This window comes from Sciurus carolinensis, chromosome 11 (genome assembly GCF_902686445.1).
Source record: "Sciurus carolinensis chromosome 11, mSciCar1.2, whole genome shotgun sequence".
In the NCBI taxonomy this organism is placed as follows: domain Eukaryota; kingdom Metazoa; phylum Chordata; class Mammalia; order Rodentia; family Sciuridae; genus Sciurus; species Sciurus carolinensis.
The window spans coordinates 124,549,190-124,563,783 of NC_062223.1; the positions used below are offsets into that span (position 1 = coordinate 124,549,190).

General features: G+C 45.0%; 1 protein-coding gene across 2 annotated transcripts; it reads right to left on the bottom strand.

The window, feature by feature from the left end:
• Nucleotides 1-361: 361 nt before the first annotated feature.
• Nucleotides 362-14,213, bottom strand: Hepacam (hepatic and glial cell adhesion molecule). 2 transcript variants are annotated; one of them, XM_047519539.1, is made up of 7 exons: nt 13,770-14,213; nt 5,873-6,214; nt 4,489-4,770; nt 4,136-4,235; nt 3,426-3,499; nt 3,073-3,140; nt 362-2,527 (listed from the first exon to the last, which is right to left on the bottom strand). In XM_047519539.1, the coding sequence occupies exons 1-7, from the start codon at nt 13,852-13,854 to the stop codon at nt 2,225-2,227; spliced, it is 1,254 nt and encodes a 417-aa protein (XP_047375495.1). In that variant the 5' UTR covers nt 13,855-14,213; the 3' UTR covers nt 362-2,224. The 2 variants fall into 2 exon arrangements, with proteins under 2 accessions (XP_047375495.1, XP_047375494.1); XM_047519538.1 differs by having other exon boundaries at nt 3,073-3,143.
• Between the last annotated feature and the right edge of the window lie 381 nt (nt 14,214-14,594).

A 14,594-nucleotide genomic window follows, 5' to 3' on the forward strand; every position in this document is an offset into this window, starting at 1 on the left:
TAACTTCAAACCTGTTTTTCTTCAAGATACCTTTGCTGACAATCCCTAATGTGGGTAGGGTGACCTTCCTATGTGTTCCAGAGCAACTTGAATCTCCTTTTGTCATTGCATTTTACACACTTTATTTATAAAAATCTACTTCCTCATCTGTCTTCCTCCATGAGATTGTCTTCTGAGTAGAGGTCATGGCAAGGTTATGCCATTATGCCCCACTGTCTAGTACAGGGTCTGGTTCATGGTAGATAAATGTTTGTTGAATAAATAAAAGAACATCTGAACAAATGAATGAGGGATGATTTTGGAGTGGACAATTTGGGATTTAAAAAGAGGGTAAAGGATGACGAAAGAGAAGAGAAAAAGGAAATTATGTTTAAGTTTTATTCTCCTTGATTAAGCAGAATAAAGTCATTTCATCAAAAGTTTATTGAGCATCCAGTATGTGCTAGGCACTCTGCTAGATGCCAGTAATACAAAGATGAAGATCAAAACAGAACACAAAAACAAAAACAAAAAAAATACTTCCTTACTTATTCCCCTCCCAATTTAAGGCAGATTTGGCTTGAGCCTGGCAAGCCGCCCCTCAGGGATTCAGCACCAGGGTGTGGTGTGCACTCATCTCATCCTAATCTCCATCCCTATGTCTCAGGGCTGACCAGCAGGTATCCCCTTCTTCAAGTCTTGCATTTCCCACCTGCCTAAGCAATCTTCCTCTCCATGCATTATCTCATGATGAAGCACTGGGGAAGGTTAAGGGATGGGTTCTGGCTAAGGGGAGTTGCAAAGACACACCTGCTCCCATGAGCCTGGGGAAGTACACAGGGACAGGAAGCTGAGAGACACACTGTGGACCGAGAGCAGAGAGGGGGGAAACAAGAAATCTTATTGCCCTTGGGGCTAGGGCAAAGTGTGCCCCTGTGTGGATGACCTGGGTATAAGGGCCTTGGGATTGGGATGGTGGAAATTCAGAGCTGGAATTTAGGAGTTGGAAGCGACAGGGCGTACTAGGACCCCTGGGGGCATTAGGGAGGAGAGGACCGATATCCAGGAAAATGCCTCCTTCTCTTTCAAATTTTTCACTGTCTTCTCTCCTCACATGGTAGATTATTGCCTCTCTTCCAAACCATCCTAAGAAGCAGTGGCCTGGGCATGGTCTGTCTACACAGTGGCTCAGCTTCTCCATATTCAGATGTTAGTATGATTAAGGAGTTTGCCTTGTTCAGTGACTGCGATCTGTGCATCTTGGAGCCAGGTAAGTGGGCGCAGGAAGCCAAGAGTTGGATCGCTGTTACCCTGACATGCTGGGAAGCAACCAGCTTCTCCCCTCCACCCCACCACAGTGTCTCCCCGCCCCATTATTCTCTAATAGCTGGAGGGAGTTCAAGAACCTTCCTGGATGATGATTGTTTGAAAGGCTTGTTTTGTAAGGAAGTCAGGCAGAAGGCCGAGTGTGAGGTGTTAAAAACAGTTCCCCACCTGATATAGTTAATGGGTCAGAGGAGTGGGCATGCACTTTTCTGTAGGAATGAACCCACCCGTCTCCTCTTTTCATGAACAAGAACAGAAAGAATGTTTGTCATGGCATGCTACCGAGGGAGGCTTTGAAAAGAGGACAAGTACGGAGGCTTGAGTGCCTTGCCCTTGCTAGAGTTCAGGTCCTAAAACGTTGCCTTCACAATGTTCCTCCGTGCTCAGAGTCATCGAACTTCTCCTCCCCACCCACCCCGCAATTGGACTTCTTAATTAAGGACTGTCGTGCGTTTGGGGCAAATTGCCTATCCAATCTGGGCTTGTCAAAAAAGAAAAAACAAAACAAAACAAAACAAAACACCATGAGGTGCTCTTTTGGAGGAAAGGGAGGTGGGTGGAAATCAAACGATCTCCCTAGAAATAGCACAGGATAGTCATGCGGGTTAGGTTACTGATGTTAGTTTTCATAAGACCCTTTCAGGGACTGGGCCATAAATGTAATTATCTATATGGTCCTAAGAGGGAACAACCCACACCCACTGAGAACACAGCCTGTAAATCCAGAGCAAACGCAACCCAGTTTCACCATCCGATCACCCTCACCGCTCCGCGGCGAACCCCCGTCTGCGCATGCTCACACACGCCTCCCCGCCCGGCCTTCCCTTCTACCCTGGCCTGGGGCGCCGGGATTTCCCGGTCTCTCACCCCTGGCAGTGAGCTGCAGGGGCTGGGCGCGTTGCAGAGGTCCCTGGCGGGCTCAGGCGCTGATCTCCACCTGGCCGGCCTCGTCTTGCTCGCGGATTATGTGCACTCCCGCAGTCCGCAGTGTGCGCGAGGCGCTGCGCGAGCGGCCCGGCGAGCTCGGAGCCCGAGGTGGTGACGTGTGCGTTCGGCCAGCTGCCGGGGAGCGCGCTGGAGAGCGCGGGTAGCGGCGGGCTGAGCGGATGGGCATCCCGGGCGAGCGGCCAGGCACAGGCGGCGACACGGAGTAACCGGGCGGGCCGGGCTCTGTCGCACTCCGAGACTCTGGAGAGGGATTCTCCTCGGTCTCCTGGGAGTCCTGCAAATACACGCCCTGCAGGGGTCAGAGGACAGCCGGCCCAATCTGGGAAGTGCGCCTGGGGTTAGAGGGCGCTGGGACACTGAGAGAGAGTCCCAGTTTCCTCCACACTCCTATCTCCTGGAAGGCGGCATACATGGATTTGGTTTTTCTTGGAACACATCACACTTAGCATGGGGTCTGGCGCATTATAGGTGCGCAGGAAATGTTGACGTGCATAGAGTGCTTCGTCCCTATATTTTCCTCTTTCCATCTGTCTTCGACAGCCTGGGACCTAGACATGGAATAGTGGGGGAAATCTCCAGAACTGGTGTCCAAAGACCTAGGTTAAAACCCATATCTGCTACTTATTTCCTCTTTTAATACCGTGCACGTCTTTTCACCCTGCTCAGCCTTATTTTTCAATCTCTAGAACAGGCATGACGCAAAGGTTTCACAAATATTCCGAGTGCTATAAAGGTATACTAATATGGTAAGAATCTCGAGAATGTGGTAGGAGTTCACTGCATTGCGCGGGGCGAGATACCCACTACAGAGCTGCTCACCTTGTCCTTCAGAATATACAGGGCCATGGGGTTCTTCCGTTCCTGTTCTCCACTTCGGGGGAGGGTGTCTGCTGCACAGTGGAAAGAATAGGGTGGCCAGCCAGGTACAAACCCTCTCCACCAACCAGCACCTATGCTCTTTGCTCCCTGTGGCTAGTCAAGACCTTACCACCACCAACAACATATCTGAACACCTGAGGTCCTACCTTGGCTGCGCCTCTCCCTACTCTGAAGTCTTGGAGCAGGTTGGTGGAGGAAGGGATCCAGCAGAGCTGACTTTGTTGTTACCCATTTCTGCCTTTTCCCAGCATCCCACTGCTCTCAGTGCCCATGGCATAGGTGAGTGGGCTCACCTTCTGGTTTCAGGCGGTCATCATTTTGATCCATGTATTCCAGAGAGTTTTGCTTCTCTAGCTTCCTCTTCTTCCTATGAACCAATCCAATCCCCCCACCAAAAACAGGTATTGAATAGGAGCAGAAAAAGATTGGGGCTGGGGCTGGTTCTGATGGCCATTAAAGAAACCTTATGACAGGAAGATGGGTGTGGTGGGAGTAAGAGGGAGTCCATGAGCTTTTAAATGGGTCACATCTAGGTTTGCATTAAGGCTGTCTCCAGCACTCTGATTGTAAGCAAGTCTTCAGTCCAGTCTGAGTCTCAGTGTCTTTATCTGTAAACTGCAGGTAATTAGAACTAAAAGGTAGCTTGCTAACATCAGCCACAGTGCCTGGCCCAAAAAAAGATGCTCAGCAAGTGAAGCTATTATGAATAGCACTAGTTGGTCAGAAGTGGTGAGCACAAGATGCAGATTCATGCACAATAGAAAAGCACATCTCCTGGGAAGGGGTATACAATCTTGGGAGGTAAGGAATTTAGAGAGACTTAAGAAAATAGGCTGGGGCAGTGGCCTCTCCAAAATAAAAAAAAAATCAGACTGGGGATGTGACTCAATGGTTAAGTGCCCCTGTATAATGATGATGATGATGATGATGACAAATAATAGAGCTTGGGGTTGAAATGGACGAAAGGACCAGAGTGCTCAGGGTATGGAACTTGAAGAGTTACCTAGACTTTTTGGAGGGTTTCCAGCAGGCACAGACTGTCACCAACGTCACAAGGAGGAAGATGCCTCCTGTAGACAAGATGATATACAGGGAGCTTCTTCCTATATGTAGAGAGAAGTGGAGAGGTGAGAGAGACTTCAGAGGGGCAGCAGATGTGGCGGAGAGAGCAGTGGAAGGAAACGAGAAGGACCCTCAGGTAGCATGACTGACTGATAGTGGAACTTGCACAGAGCCCTCTTCCCACCTGTTGCTAGTTGACCCATCTCCGCTCCCTCTCTCTCCCTCCAGGATCACTCTCTAGGATGTTCTTTGTCTCAGTGGGCACCTGCCTCTGGGGCGGGCAGTGAGACTCACTGTACACGGTGATCTTGACAGGCAGACTGCGGACCTGGCTGATGGGGTTCTCCACCACACAGCTGTACAGGTCATCGTCCTCCATGAGCACTCGGGTGATAGTGAGCACCTTTTGGTCGGGAGACAGGAGCATTCGCGAGTCATTGAGGAGGGGCTTGCCGTCCTTCAGCCAGGTGTAGCTGGGCTTGGTGCCATTCTCATGAGAGCAGTTCAGGGTGAAGGCCTCACTCAGCTCCAGCACAGTGGTTGAAGCCACTAACACCTGTGGCCTTGAAATGGGCACTGAGCCCCAAAGGTGGAGGAAACTGAGTCATGGGTTAAAAAGTTTCTCCCTTTCCCTTCTTAACTATCTTCTGACACACCATACCATAACTCATTCTGTAGGCTAAGAATACCTTTCAGGGATCATCAGCTAGTTCTTTCCCATCATTCATTCATTCATTTATTCACTCACTATTCATTACCTTCTGTAGGCTAAGAATACATTTCAGGGATCATCAGCTAGTTCTTTCCCATCATTCATTCATTCATTTATTCACTCACTATTCATTACCTTCTGTAGGCTAAGAAAACCTTTCAGGGATCGTCAGCTAGTTCTTTCCCATCTTTCATTTCTTCATTCATTCACTCACTATTCGTTACCTAATAGGCCCAGGGGAAACAATGCTAAATGACACAGCCATGGTATCTGCTTTTATCCCTGTCTTCCCAAACACCTTTCCAACACCACTCTGTGTGTGTGTGTGTGTGTGTGTGTGTGTGTGTTTATTTGTTTTGGTTTGGTTTCGGTTTTTCTTTTTAGGTACTTAGGATCGAACCCAGGGGCACTCTACCACTGAGCTACATCCCCAGACCTTTTTATTTTTGTTTTGAGACAGGGTCTTGCTAAATTGCCAAGGCTGGCCTTGAACTTGCCATCTTCCTGTCTCAGCCTCCCAAGTACCTGCAATTTTAGGGTGTGTGCCACTGCACCTAGCAACCACTGGGGTTTGATGTCTTAAATTGACCCCACCTGGAAAATATTTTATTAGAATAACCTAGGCCCAACTCCCTGGGCTCAAATTTGGGCTCTGTTAATTTTGTTAACTTGGGCAAATTATTCAACCCTTCTGTGTCTCAATTTCCTCCATCTGGGAGAATAACATTAACTATCCTTAGATTATTATAAGCATTAAATGAGTCGACACATGCAAAGCACTTAGAATAGTTTCTGGCATGTAAAAGGAGTCTATCCACATTAGCTGTGCTCTAAGTTTAACTTATAACACCCAGTGGCTCACTCTCAGCTCCTCAGAGCCTTTGTGCTGGTTTTCCCTGGGTCTAGCTAGTGTGTTACCCCGTCCCAGTCTTCTGTCCTGCCTCCTTCCCTGCCAGAATGCTTTACCGTCGACAGTGAGGTTGATGGTCTTCTCCCCAGTGAAAGTGTCATCGGTGATGGAGATCTCCACTTCATAGGTGCCCTCGTCTGCCAGCTGCAGGTCGCTGAGAAGCAGGGAACCATTTTCGAAGAGCCGGATCCGGTCTCGATAGTCAGGTCGTAGGGTACCAATGACCTCTGTGCCGATGGACTGCACCACGGTCACGGGCTTGTCCCTCTTCAGCTGCCACTTCACTACAGGCTTGTCACTGCTGGTGCTGCTGTACTGCACAGAAAGCAGGGCTGACTTCCCCACTGTGCCATGGATCAGACGCACTGGGCTGGTGATGTTCACCCCCTCCAGGGGGTCTGTGAACAGAGGCCCATGGTGGAGAGGATAGAGTAAGGCCCTCAGTTACTTAGCCCACTCCCACCTTTAAGCCCTCCGATCTCCTAAAGCCTCACCCCTTTGGGACTGTCACTCCCTGCCAGTCATTGCTTCTGTCAGTACCATCTCTCCCACAGGAGCTCTGTGCCCTTCTGCTCCTCCCATGGCCCTTTGTTCTTCTTTCACTTGACCTTCTGCCTCTCTGGCACTTTTTCTCATTGCCTTCCCCTTACAGAAGAGTCCACCTAGCCCACACTTCATTCACTTCATTCATATAAGTTTTTATTGAGCAGCTCCTAGGTGCCTGGCCCTTTCCTATGAACTTTAGGATACGTCAAGAGCAAGACGGACAGAAATTCCTACCCCCTGAGGTTTGTAGTTCTTTAGATGTCAAGGTGAATTTGTCATATCTTCTTTTTTTTTTTTTTTTTTTTTTGCGGTGCTGGGGATCAAACGTCATATCTTCTTGATCAGGGACGGGGATGGTGGAAGATGGAGATATCATGGGAACATAGATTCACAAGGAAAGGAGTGTCATAAGACACACATAAGACAGTGTCAATAAAGAGGGGGCTTATGGGCCTGAAGACAACATGAGCATTTCCCAGTCATACCAAGAACCTCCCCTATCCTTACCCCAGATACATGAAGTATCTACCTAGACCTTCCAATGCAGAACAGTCCTGCAACTGGGTAGGTAGTTTGGGGAATTCACCCAAACTCTGGCCCAATCTGTATTCCTTACAGAGGAAGGATATGGATGGGCAGAACAAAGAGTTTAGAGTCAGAAGGACCTTGCAAGACTAGGTGCTATCACTTATAGGCTGTGTGAATTTGGGCAATCTTTGTAAGCCTCCATTATTCTCTTTTATAAAATAAGAATAATAACAATAACTCCCTTATCACATTCATAGGAATATAAAGTACAATATGTATATCATTTATTGTTGTGTAGAGAGAACACAAGATTGGGCCTCAGAGATTTGGGCCTTATTGGCCTAGGAGACTTATCTGTTTGGGGCTCAGATTCCCCATAGGTAGTATGAGTAGTAGGTTAGATGGTCTTGCAGATTTATTCCAACCTAGTGATTCTGGGGTTTTTACTGTCTTGTTCATGGACACATCCAATATGATGAGACTTCTTAGGAGCTTAGGAGATTTGGAACAAATGCTGTTTATTGGTGATACCTGGCCAGGTAGAACATTCTAACCACCCAAAAGAGGATGTTCTGGAGAGGATGCCAATTGGGAACAGGAGTGAGTTTAGCTGAATAGACACACACATGCCAGATCTCCAGTCCCTTGGCATCCCCAGCTGCTTCTTTTGACAATCATTGTCTCTGAAGTTTCCTCTTATTCTTATTTCTCACTCCTCACTACTGCAGTTGAGGAAGTTGAGCTGGATCTTTCCATTTTTATTCCTCTCCTTTTGTCTAGAGGGCCCAAACTAAACTAAAAACTTGGTTGTGAAGATCAAAGAAAATTTTATTTACAAATCACATTCAATCAATTTTGGGAACAAGTGCTTTGTTAAGTAGTGAGCTCCTTGACTCTGTAAAGTTTAAGGAAAGGCCAATTGGCAACTGCTTCACCTCTCTTGGCCTTGCTTTCTTCCTTTGTATAGTGAAGCGGTAGGACCAGATGATTTCTCAAGCTTTCCCAACTCCAATATTCTAGGATCCTTCACCAGCCAGGTATGTTAGAATCCTAAAACCTTAACAGCAGAAAAGACTGTTCTAATGACTACAGGTGCCATAGGTGTATCTGAATGCTATATACTTGTTATGGAATGAAGTCTTAATTTGATAGCAGTAGAATGGACAAAATTAACTCTTTTCAGGTATTTTTTGTAAAAGTTCCGACAAAATCTCATATAATAATGGAAATAAATGAAATATGGTTCAAGCTCACCTACTTTGGTAAAGGAGTAGTGAGGACCTGACTTCTGTCTTCCCTGATATCTTGGGGAGCTAGTAGGAAACCCTGAAGCTCTGTCTCAGACTGAAATCCATTTGGTCACATGATCCACAATGTTTCTTCCAAATTCTAGTTTCTGTGATTATTTAAATGGTATTCCTACTTAGCAAGTGTGAGGTCTGCTTGATTTGGAAAAGCAAGCTTTTATATTTCCCTGAGTAGGCAAACAGGCTTTAGTATGCATGACTTGAGGTAGTCCTGAGAAAAATTATAGAGCTTCACTAAAGGCCACAGTGGTGGTGATCCAATAGCTGGGGAACATCTATCCCCGCCCTCCTCAAGACACTGTCCAAAACATTGTGGTCTACACATCAGGCTTATATGTGGAGAGACCTCTCAGAGTTTAGCAAAGCTATGTAATGATCCTGTTTGTGGTCTGGATGTAGTTTGTCCTCCAAGGGTTTATGCATGGAAACTTAGTCACCAATGTGGCAGTATTAAGAGGTGTTGAAACGTTTGAGAGGTGGGAGTTGGATAGATTATTGGGGGTACTGATTTTGCAAGGGATTAAAGTAGGTATTGTGGAATCCTGAGTTAATTCTGAATAGAGTAAGTTGTTACCAAAGAATAAAGCTAACTCCTCCCCACTTTCTGGCTTCCCATTTTACCATGTGATCTCTCCCACTTGCACATACTCGCTGATTCCATCTGTTATGATATGATACAGTTAAGGGGGGATGGCAGTTGCCAGAGCTGGCACCTTGCTGTTTAGACTTTCTATCTCCAAAGCCATGAACTGAATAAACCTCTTTTCTTTATAAAATACACAGCCTCAGATATTTTATTATAGCAATAAAAAACTAACACAGATCCCAAGCCCCAAACCTTGAGGTTTCTTATTTCCTTCTTCCAGGAGGTTGGGCAGTGACATTCCCAGTCTCAAGGGCACCTGGAAGGGATTTTCCTCTCCCTTCTATAGTCTCTGGCCTCTCTTGAGCTTCCCTGGCTTCTACTTTTTCTATCCCATTCCAAAGTCCCAGGAGCCCTTTTGTGATGTCTTTCCCCCTCAATTTTGATTTTTTTTTTTCCAATTTAAACTTGATTATTCTCAGGGGGAAAATTAGAGAAGCTGCAGACTAAGGATTGCCTTAGGCCTTACCCTCTTCTAGGTGGGGTCCTCCTTATGCCTGTGAACGTGCGGATACCCTTGAGTCAAAGGGTTTCATGCCCACGTTTCTAAGTGAATAGAGCAGTTTTTCTCAGAAGCTGACAAACACTGCTTTACTGAGCATACACTGTTTTCCAAAGACTCTAGCCAGAATCAAAATCTGTGTTAAGTTCAGGGTTCTACAACTTTCAAGGGACACAGGGAACTAGGACAGGAGCCAAAGCAGGCCACAGAAATGAGGAAATGGCTAGCAACTCAGATCCAGGGTGGAAATAAAAGAGACTAGGACTATTCAACCTGTAGAGGCAATTAACTTTCAATCATTGTCTCTGAGGTATCATTATGTAGAAAGTCTCCTGTTCCCACCAGAGGCTGAACAAAAGGAAATCAACATCTCAGCAAGCTGTTCCTATCAACCTAAACAATGCAGTGCTGGGTTCAGTCAGAGGTCCCCCCTCAAGTAGGAATTTGACCTGTTGTGACATGGAAGAGAGCCAAGCTTCAAAATATAAGCATGTACCTGCACGGAGCCTCACGTGCCCCTTTTAGCTTCTTCCCTTAAGAAAATCACCATTTCCTCTGTTTTACGGACTTCCTGTGCTGAGCAAAATTTTCCTTTTAACAGCATTTGTCTTAAATTTGACTTTTAAGAAAAGTGCTAGTGGGGTGGTGCCAAACTTGAATTCTTGGATTTGTTCTCTATATACCTTTTCCATACTCTCTAACGCTGAAGGGCAGTTACAACCCTTTTATCTGAAGGATTTTTTGCTTGGGTCTTTCTCCATAGAGAAATCCCTCAATCCCTTTAGCCATCATTGATACCCTTGCCTGGGCGCTCGCCAGCTTTATTATCTTCCTTCTAAAGTGTAGTAACCAGAACTGCACACAATAATCCAAGGGCAGCACTCAGCTCTGTCTCTAAAAGGAAAAATATGCTTTTTTTTTTTTTTTTTTTTCCCTTTCTTTTTTTCAGTACTGGGGATTGAATCCAGGGGCACTCTACCACTGAGTTACATCCCCAGTCCTTTGTATTTTTAATTTTGTGACAGAATCTCTCTAAGTTGTCCAGTCTGTCCTTGAATTTACCATCCTCCTGTCTCAGGCTCCTGAGCTGCTGGGATTACAGGAATGTACCACTGTACTAGACTCTGCTTTTGATTTTTAGTATCCTTTCTAACTAATGATGACTGAGAAAACAACTTCCTTCCTCTATTATTACTATATAGGTGCACCATTTATTGTGTGAATGTTGGTGTTATTGTGTTGTATTCTCAGGTCATTATGCTGTTGAGGCCTACAAAGGACCACAAGAATGTGAAAGCATTTAATGTGTCAATCATTGAGGGATGTCGGAGAAATTCAGGAAACAAAAACTATGAAGAAAGCCTTTGAGATCCAGGAATAGAAAGACCACGAGTTTTTATCTACTCCCCAAAGAGTGTAGATATCCAGGAGTATGTACCTAACTAATATGTACTCAGATAGCCCATGGAGGTTTACCATGTTTGTGGATTAGAACAATCACTATTGTTAAGTTGTCAGCTCTCCCAAACTGTTCTATAATTTAATACGATACTAATCAAAACCCATGAGGTTTACTTGGTGATATGGCACCAAGACAGATAACAGAAGAGAACAGAGAACAGACTTAAATATTTTCTCTCAACTTATGGCAATTTCTCTCTCAATTTGTAACACTGTTGTGGAGTGGGGAAAACCCTTACCCCCACTAAATAGTTCTGGGCCATGTAGAAAAAGAACAAATTTGTGTTACATCACATCTTACACAAATATTAATTCTAGATGGATTATACATCTAAATGTGGAAGGGGAAACAACATTTTGAAAAGAAAACAGGAGAATATCTCCACAACTTGAGGGAAGACTCAGATCTCTTAGGACACAAAAGTGACAATTCTAAAAGAAGCTAATAATAGACCAGGCACATATGATTAAGAGCTTTTGTTCATTAAAAGATACAATTTCACCATTTAGGAAGTGAAAAAGCAAGCCATACAACAGGAGAAGATATTTGCAATAATATATTAATCTTATAAAAGGACTCATGTCAAAATTTTATTTTTAAAACTCCTACAAGTCAGTAATTTTTTAGAAGTCCAGATAAATCAGTAGAACAAATGTGCAAAAGACTTGAAATAGGCACTTCACAAAAAGGATATCCACATGGCTAATAAAAATATGAAAAAAGCTCAACTTGATTAATTATCATGGAAATGCAATTTTAAACCGTAGAAGTACCATTGAAATACTCATTAAGATGGCCAAAATGAAAAAGCAAATATGATTGTTAGTAAAGATATGGATCACCTGGAACTCTTATATGTTGGTGGGAGTGTAAACTGATACAACTACTTTTGAAAATGTGCTCTATCTACTAAAATCAAATTTATATTTACTCTATGCTATGGTTTGGATATAGTTTAAGAGCTTTCTTCCAAGTGTTCGTGTTTTATAGGCTTGGTCCTCAGTGTGGTGAGGTATTGAAACCTTTGGGAGGTTCTTAGGGATTGGGTATGTGCCCTTGGAAGGATTAACATGGTTTCCATGGGACCTCCAGTCATTTTATGGCTTTCTGTCTCATTGTATAATCTTTCCCTCCTTACTCCCCCATTCTCAATAATGTTTAGGGCTGAGCTGATGCCACATGAGCTAATCCAACCTCTTTACTTTATAAAGTTATCCAGCCTCAAGTATTTTGTCACAGTAATGGAAAATGTACTAATGCACCCTAGAAGTCAATAATTCTACTCTAAGGTGTCTCCCTAGGAGAAATGTGCATATCTGTTTACCAAGAGACATATACAAGAATGTTTTAACAACTGTATTCATAAAGTCTAATGGGGTTGAGTTTGTTGGGTTGGTTCAGAAACAACCAAAATGTTTATTAAAATTGAATAGATAGCCAGTGCTTGCCTATAGTCCCAGCAGCTCAGGAGGCTGAGGCAGGAGGATTGCAAGTTCAAAGCCAGTTTCAGCAACTTAGTGAGGCCCCAAACAACTTAGTGAGAACCTGACTCAAAATAAAAAAATAAAAAGGGCTGGGGATGTGACTCAGTGGTTAAGCCCTTGGGTTCAATCCCTGGCATCAAAACAAAACAAAACAAAACCCTAAAAAACAAAACTCCATAGATAAATAAATTATGGTATAGTCTTACAATGGAATAACTTCAGTGGGAGCATGACCATGTCAATACCTTGATCCTCAATTTTTGGCTTCTAGAACTGGGAGGCAATGACTTTCTGATGTTTAAGACATACAGTTTATGTTACTTGTAATAGCTGCCATAGAGAGCTAATAACAAGCTTTCTTTCTTATCTTATTTACTTCTAGTTTCCCCTCCAATGCCCCACTGAAGATCGAGTGAGATATCTGAAGCTACTTATGACCCTACCCATCTCCTAACTAAAAATCATTTAATTCTCCTTCTCAATCCATCACTTATAGATCATATGCCAGACTTCTGAGTATGGTACAAAGCTCTTTTCTAACTCAATTCACACTTTCCTCTCCAGCATGATGAACTGCTGGGCTCTGCCTAAACACATGATGCTATTTCAAGCTATTGCCCTTTGCCCATTTTCCCAACAATGCCCACTCCCACTCCCACCTTTTTTTCTCATCATTTAAAATTCAGTGCAAGCATTCCTCCTACCAGGAAACCACCCTGATATTCCCCCACCCTCATCCTGTACCACCAGAAACAGCTTCCTGGATGAGGGTAAGTGACCTTTCTGATTCCTGTGTATTATCTGCATATCTGACTCACAGTAGTGCCTGAATTTTATTAAAATGATCTCTGCATCTGTTGTGCTCTCTGGAATTATGCATGTGTGTGTGTGTGTACACATAAAAAATCTGCATCATTTAAAATAAGATCAATTCTCCGAGGAGATGGTAGGGGGCACTACAGGAAGTAAGTGCTTATGGTTTGGAGTGAATTATGGTTAGATTGGGATTACTATCCCAAAGCAGGAAACTTATTATCTCCAAAGCTTCTTTTCATCTCCCATGCTGTTCTATACTCAGAAGCTGGAGTAGGGGTTTCAGGAGGCTCAAAACCAAGATTTACCCTGCCCCTCCCTCTAAGCCCCACCATAATCCCTTGGAAAGAATGTTGAACTGGCCCACGCCAACAAGTCATTCCATAAGCGGTGGCAGAGTGCCCTCCATCTGATGCACTGAATGCCGTGGGAGCTTCAAAGTCATGCAGCCTTTTGGGGGAGCGAGCCGGGGGGCCGTGCGGGAGGCACAGGGAATGAAGAAATACATTCAACACTAATGCCTGAATTCACTGAGATGCTTCCCACGACCGCTGAGCTCTCTCCCCTCCTCCCACCCCAAAAGCATTCAGGCCCTCCACTCTCCCCTCCCTCTCCTTTCAAAGCCTGGGGTCCTTTCTCTAGAGTTTCTTACCCTTCGGGTCTCCTACCTGGCTGAATCAGAAGTAGGTAGACAAAAGGAGCGAGGCGCAGGGCCCTGGAGGCGCTGGACAGGGCTCCCCTTTCTCTCTTCATTTGGGTGGCGTTCTTCAGCTCTGGTGCAGACAATTAGCATGATTTCTCCACTCTGGGCACGTCCCTTTGTACCACTCGGAGTTTCTCTGCCCGAACACAACCCTGCCAACTTCCCTCTGAATACACAGAGCTCTGTGTATTGCTGGGCTTGTTCTTTCCTCTCTCTCAGACCTGGCATTTTCTAGTTTCCAGGCCCTACATCCCCAGTTTGGATGGGGGTATCTGCTTAGGACATAATCGCCAGCATAGGTTCCATTGTGGGGGTTGCCGGTGGTCCAGCAGTTTTTTTTGGCTTGTCTGCACTGAGCCCCTCTTCCAGGGCGCTGAGGATCCAGCACTGAGCTGGAGCACACACTCCACTGGACCTTGTGTCCCAACCTAGCCTGTCTCCACCTCACACTTCTTGTTCCTGAGGAGGAGGGTCCATGCCAGGACAGACCTCCAATAAGCTCTGAAAAGGGAGGGAGAGGAGTGTACAAGGCTGGGAAATGAAAGACTCCACAGAATTGCTGAAGAAATGGAAAAACCCTGTTCTACCCTAAGGGAAGATTGGAAAACGACTTGAATTCTGTTGCTTTCACCCCTGTCCTCATCCTGCTTAGGATTCTATCATAGAATCACATAGATGCTGGGGAACCCTTTCCAGAAGCTTCTCTGTTTATTCCTCTGCCTCCAGCCAACGTTCTAGAACATTTCAGAGCAGAGACAAAGGTAATGCGCCAACAGCCTGCTTCCTGCAC

Coding starts and splice junctions, on each gene's coding strand:
- Hepacam (XM_047519538.1), bottom strand. CDS start 13,854: ATGAAGAGAGAAAGGGGAGCCCTGTCCAGCGCCTCCAGGGCCCTGCGC. Junction 4,236..4,488: donor TGTCAAGATCACCGTGTACA/GTGAGTCTCACT, acceptor CTCTACATATAG/GAAGAAGCTCCCTGTATATC. Junction 2,528..3,072: donor TGTATATTCTGAAGGACAAG/GTGAGCAGCTCT, acceptor GTGTATTTGCAG/GACTCCCAGGAGACCGAGGA.